At 34.7% G+C, this 6,706-nt stretch overlaps 1 protein-coding gene across 1 annotated transcript; it reads right to left on the bottom strand.

Annotated features, from left to right (window-relative positions):
* Window positions 1-4,161: 4,161 nt before the first annotated feature.
* Window positions 4,162-6,209, bottom strand: LOC128553710 (uncharacterized). The gene is made up of 2 exons (XM_053534883.1): window positions 5,741-6,209; window positions 4,162-4,262 (listed from the first exon to the last, which is right to left on the bottom strand). The coding sequence occupies exons 1-2, from the start codon at window positions 6,015-6,017 to the stop codon at window positions 4,231-4,233; spliced, it is 309 nt and encodes a 102-aa protein (XP_053390858.1). The 5' UTR covers window positions 6,018-6,209; the 3' UTR covers window positions 4,162-4,230.
* Window positions 6,210-6,706: the final 497 nt, after the last annotated feature.

The following is a 6,706-nucleotide window of genomic DNA, read 5'->3' as shown; positions in this document are numbered from 1 at the left end:
ATTTTAGATTCCATGATGAATCCTCTATATCCATTCATAGGTTCCGGAGTTACTGATCCTGACTGACCTCTGAAAGGGCTACGATACACAAAAGAAGTGAAATTTTACATTCGATTTTAACCACAATTACGCACAACTTAATTTACGAACCGTTTAGATTCCATCATGGGTTCTAAGTTACTGCCCCTGCTAGAGTTACTGCCCCTAAAAGAGGCATACTTTTCAATTCATGGTCCTTTCAGCCAAATAGAGGTTTCTTTAGGATAAACAAACTTGCACAGAATATTTCTCTTGGTGTTCTCTAGGCCAAGTTCAAAACTGGGTCTTTTGGGGTGAAAAACTAGCTCACCAGGTCAAATCAAAGGAAAAGATTGTTAACACATTTATGACTCTATCTTTACGAAACTTGATCAGAAAGTTTATCTTGATTACAGTAATCCTCGCGTATCAGGAACAGCTTGGGACCTCCAAAAATTGATCCTTATAACCGAGGTTCCTTATATACGTATAGCGAACTAGTTCCTTGTAACCGAGGTTTTTATAACGAACACAATTTGTACAGCGAACACTATTTGACTGACGTTTAATAAGGGCTATGTGTTCACACTCCGGGTCGACCTTGAATCTTTATGGTGAGAAAGTTGCGTTTCTAGTACCAGTTCTTTCCTGGAGAGATGGTAAGGTTAACTGCCTGCATGTATATGACTGAAATAGTGTTGAAACGTGGCGTTTAATGTAAACTAAGCCAAGGTAAAATATTTAGAAATATTCTTGTCCAGAACTATAAACCCTAGACCTTAGATATCTGATATTTAGTATTGTCTAGTGGTCAGCTATCAAGTTTGTTCAAATCATGACCTACTGACCTACTTTTTCATTTTTATAAGTTACAGCATAGAAACCACATGTATAATTTATACCGATTACAATACTCATCTTGAATAGTCTTAATTATGACCTACTGACCTACTTTCCTACTTATGTAGGTACAGCATAAACATTTGGACCACATATACAACTTTTGATACAGATTTCAATTTCCATTTTAAATATTCTTAACCCTGACCTTCTGATGACTTTCTTGTTTTTGAAGCTACAGCAAAGAGATATTTGGACCATTTGTATAATTTTTAACAAATTTCAAATGTTAACTTGAAAAATTCGTCAAAGGAAACAACTAAATTCAGGTGCGTAATATAGGGCCATCATGACCCTCTTGTTATGTACCTGTATACAGAATTGTTTATAAAAGGTAAATGTCTTGTTTATTATAGTGTCACCCTAATTGAAAGGGCAAGCCAATTTGACTTATGAGACACCTTTATTGTGCGTACCAATTATAATATTTTCTTTGGGATAACAGAGTACACTCATTTTCACTGTATTAGAATTCCGCTTAAGTCAGTGCTAGGGGACGTGAGAGATGTTGCCCATTTCATTACCTCTCATGAACAGATGCAGTCAAACGGAGTCTGCAATTATGTTGCTTGGTTACGTTTTATGCTTACAAAGGGTCTTTTTACAGATCCGATTTGTATAGTTACTTTGCAATTTTATGATAATTATTTTTCTCATAGCATCAATAACTTGACCTAACTATAAAGATATTTGTGTTTTGTTATTGTCCTTAACAAATACCAACAAACAGGGAGAAGTTAATTTTGTCATGCAAGGATGTGTATTGCTATTGTAATAACACCCCAATCATTCAATGGATTTCTGATCGTCCTCAAAACACCTAATTATGTCAGGGTTGTAATGTAGATGTTTTTTGAATGATGTCACTATTCATGACAATCTATAACAGTTTTGTCAAGTAAGAAAACGAGAAGACATAAATAATCACATTTAAGATAGTTGTAAGCAATTTAAAATGTTTATACATAGTGCACAGTGTAAACAAATAGGCAACACGTTATGTTGCATAGGGTATTTTCAAATATCAAATTAACATATTAACCACATGAGTGAAGAATAAAGTTTAATGTTTCACTGACTAGAATGAGTTTGTATTATTATATTGTTTTACATTTGTGTACAATACGTTCTGTAAAATCTGAGGTGCCACAATATAGCTTATTGTATAAAACATTAACATAAGACCGTAGATACATTATTTAAACTTCCCTTTTATAGGTAACATAACCACCTATAATAGATAATGATCCTACCCTAAGGCTTGTCATTTTGTATTGGACGACACATTGTGCACGAAAACCCTCATTTAAATGAATACATTTTCTAAAAATATCTCATTAGCATTGAATTCAATTAGCCGTCAATTCACGGAAAAGGAAGTAGATTTTATTTCAAAAAGGTTGTTGATGTTTTAATAGTTTTTGTACTAAATAGTTTTACAAATCCGTTTTAAGTAAATTTGATCTCTCTTTATTTTTTATTTGGGTTTAACGTCGCACTGACACATATAGGTATACATTATCTGTCATATGGCGACTTCCAGCTTTGATTGTGGTGGAAAACCTTAGGTGCCCGTCCTTGCATTATTTCATCACGAGCACGCACTTGGATAGAAACACCGACTTTCCGTTAGTCAGCTGGATGGCTTTCTCACAAGAAGAATTCAATGCACCGAGTGAGGCTCGAACCAACATCGGTGAATGGCAGGTGATTTAAAAGTCAGCGACCTTTACCACTCGGTCACAGAGGCCCCTAAAATTTGATCAGATCTATAGTATACAACATTGCACAATTGTCAGGTAAAATTAGGTATTTTCCTAACTGTTTTAAATGAGATGTTTGATTTGTAAATGTAGATATAAAATTTTAAGGATAACAAGATCACATAAATTTGATTGCTCGTTGCAATCAAAACAAACTGATAACTTTGCATAAAACTAAACATTTTGTGTGTGGTTTATAGTTACACAACCCAGCCACGGTATCGTGCGCTTTACGGTGTCGGCCCGGTATAATTTCTCCTTCTTTGCTGTATAGTAAAACAAGCACATTTGGACATGGATTGTGAATTTCACAACAAAATTGCAGCATTGACAGCTCTGTATTTCTGAAGAGTAATACTATCCCAGTCAATATATCACAGAAAAACACCACCATCAACGATGAACTTTTTTGCTACACATCAAAGTATCTAGTCCATGTTTAAATTTCCCACTGACATCTGTCATGGCCACCAGTCTGGTGTAGTTTTTTAATCCTTCCGCACAGAAATGTAATCCTGAAAAACACACATAAAACAACTGTTAAAGACATCAGAAATGACAAAAAATGTACACAGTATCAATAAATACATTTGGCATATAACATGTCAAAGTAGGGATAGCGTTAAATTGGGAACTTCAAAATTTCAAAGAACTACTTTCTAGGATACAACGACCCGGAAGTACTTCTATACCGGGGTGACACCTAAATCTTATCAAATTTTTAATTTAGCCAAATTTTTCCCATAAAATCTTGTAACTTAGGTTTTGCGAGAAAAGTTACACAAGACATTGTCATCGCAAAGAAAATTTTGTCCCGCAGAAACATTTCAAACATAGACCTACTTTGCGGAGAAATTGGCTCGGAAACTGGAATTTTGAAGAAAAAAGGCACATTAAAAATTTGCCTTCCTTCTGAAAATTTCAATCAGATTTTCATGAAATCAACTGTGATATCGCTAGTTAATGCTTATAGTATGTTTTATGTAACTTTTAAGCTTATTTATTTTGAAAAATGATGTATCAAAATGAGTATTTACTTTAAAAATATGCAATTTTATTAGTAAAAAAGCATAATTTACCCACTACAATTGCAGAAAAATGAAACTTTTAATGATTGAAAGACCAAAACCCACAAGCAAAGACCAATATGTGATTATATTTATGACAATTACTGGAAGTAAACAGATCAATACATCACAGCCTATCTTAAAATGAATTATTTCTTCGGCTAAGCCGAACAATGCCTGAAACGCCAATGCAAAGCCGATCCGCGCCATCTTGGAAGCAGGCAAGTGCGGAAGGTCAAGACTCCAACTGGAGCCAGACACAGCTCAGGGTACCCCTGAAACTGTCAAGCAGTTACTGACATTTTAGGCTACAGTTCTGACTAAAGACATTAGGACCTGAGGGCAATGCACCGGTGGAACATGTAAATCGCTTACCGAAACTAGCCGTCATTCTGCGGTGTTACACTGGGAATCACAGCTTCTGCCCGCTCGACTTAATAGGTTGGTCTGTTTATGGGTAGCTGCTGACTGGTTGTACGATTCTAAATTCCTTCTGACATATGGAATTCATCGCCTGCAAATGACAAAAGAAAGATTGTGAACCGGTGTCGGCCTTTCTTGAGAAACAGCTGAGTGTGTGTGTATAGTTCTAAGTGTGATCAGGAACACCTATATAAAAAAGTGACATAATATTCACAGTCTGGTACCATCTATCATTTCTTTATCATTCTGATATCAACTGGTTCAGGAACTTTACAGGAAGTGTGTCATTAAAACACTGCAACTGAATAATTTTCTACATATATGTTAGCTGAAACAGTGAAAAGAATATTAAAATAACTATTACCAGACAGCCTCTTTCAGCACAGACAACAAAGTATCTGAAATGCACATTTAAAAGAATTGAAACACATAAATGCTATGAAAAAACAACATACAGAAAAACATGAATAAAAGTCCCAACAGGAAAAGTCCTATCTAAAGAATGAAGTAGAATGAATCGAGCAAAACTGAAATACAAATACCGTCAAGTTGTGTTTCCAGTCGGTACCAGGACAAATACATATTAAGGAAACTGCACGAGGCCGACCCAGGAAATCAGCCCCGTTAAATATTTTCTTAGTAACACAGACATGCGTTGTAAACCTGAAAAGCAAATCAGAATAGAAGCATCCCATTCAAGGCAGAATGTATCTGACGACGGCCTGATGCGGGCTGAAGCTGAAAGCTCGGAATATGTTCTAAACTGAAAAAACAAATGAATAAATAAAATAATACACAAACAACAACAACAACAACAACTATTTTATCACACTGAAGCAACCTCCATGTAATTCCCTGTGTAATACAACCAATGTCCTGTCAGTGTAAAGAAAACTGTTATACATTAATAATGCCGACAAATGCACTCGGCCACACCGGTAAGCAATGTCCTTCAATGCCAAAATGCCGGTAGCACATCGATTTGACTGAAATGAGAAAAATAATTATTTCGTGTAATATTAGTTATCGTCTCATACGCAAGGGAACGAACATTCCACGCAATTTCTTTATATCATATATCAGACGCCTGCTGACTGGCTTTAAACATCAGTGTAATAACACCGTGACCGGTTCGAGATCCAGGCCCGACAAGCAATCAGTCTCTCCGACTCCTGTTACGAAACCGACTATAGCCTCATTTATAAACCAATCCGGTCCAAAATGTACAGCTTCCACACATACGACACTGTTCATCCACGTTCTACTGCGGCACTATGTAACATGTTCACATATAATATACTTATAAATTCTTCGGAAAGAGACGCTAGCGAAATAGAAATTTTTTTTAAAAAAATTAAGAAATTTAAATTTATATTTTTTTCTTAAGATTAAAGTGAAAAACTATGTGTCCTTCTTTTATATAGCCTTTTTAAAGCTTCCTGCTTGTTCAGTGTCTTTGCACTATAGTAGAAGACTGACAAATCAAGAGGAGACAACTATTACTCAAATTTCAAAGAAAATTCAACTACTGAATTTTTAAAATTTGAATAAAATTAAAATTTCACAAACCTTGGAAATATCCTTTTAGCCACTGATTTGTATTGTTATCAGCTACTAGTGTGTGAAGTTTCATGACTGTAAACCCTATGGTTGCTGAGATATTCCACTTTCTGAATTTGCCATATAGGTGTCGGCCCGGTATAATTTCTCCTTCTTTGCTGTATAGTAAAACAAGCACATTTGGACATGGATTGTGAATTTCACAACAAAATTGCAGCATTGACAGCTCTGTATTTCTGAAGAGTAATACTATCCCAGTCAATATATCACAGAAAAACACCACCATCAACGATGAACTTTTTTGCTACACATCAAAGTATCTAGTCCATGTTTAAATTTCCCACTGACATCTGTCATGGCCACCAGTCTGGTGTAGTTTTTTAATCCTTCCGCACAGAAATGTAATCCTGAAAAACACACATAAAACAACTGTTAAAGACATCAGAAATGACAAAAAATGTACACAGTATCAATAAATACATTTGGCATATAACATGTCAAAGTAGGGATAGCGTTAAATTGGGAACTTCAAAATTTCAAAGAACTACTTTCTAGGATACAACGACCCGGAAGTACTTCTATACCGGGGTGACACCTTACCTGCGATTTTATTAAAGCTGCAAACGTAATTCTGATGTTTTGTGAATTTGATTTGTGAAAAAACTTTAGTAAACAAACATAACAAGGTTGTTCGAAAGTTCATGAAATATGTATAAATATTTACAGATATAGTGCTGATTTATATGAGAATAACTTACTTACTTTACTTACGTACTAACTTACTTACTTTACTTACTTACTTACTTACTTATCTTATTACTTTTAAAATATACTTACTTATTTACTTCTTCATTTACTTTACTTTACTTTACTTTACTACTACTTACTTCACTATAAATTACTTTTTTTTCTTTTCTTTTCTTATTCTTTCTTCTTACTTACTTTATTACTTTTTACTTTCTTTTTAACTTTCTT

This window comes from Mercenaria mercenaria, unplaced genomic scaffold, assembly GCF_021730395.1.
Source record: "Mercenaria mercenaria strain notata unplaced genomic scaffold, MADL_Memer_1 contig_4230, whole genome shotgun sequence".
Classification (NCBI taxonomy): domain Eukaryota; kingdom Metazoa; phylum Mollusca; class Bivalvia; order Venerida; family Veneridae; genus Mercenaria; species Mercenaria mercenaria.
Note: the sequence above shows the minus strand (reverse complement) of the source record. Positions and strands in the feature narration are given on the sequence as shown.

What these genes read in the sequence shown, in the direction of transcription:
- LOC128553710 (XM_053534883.1), bottom strand. Translation starts at nt 6,017, where the DNA reads ATGGTGGTGTTTTTCTGTGATATATTGACTGGGATAGTATTACTCTTC. An exon ending in GCTAAAAGGATATTTCCAAG is followed by an intron (nt 4,263 to 5,740) that starts GTTTGTGAAATT and finishes TGTCATTTGCAG; the next exon opens with GCGATGAATTCCATATGTCA.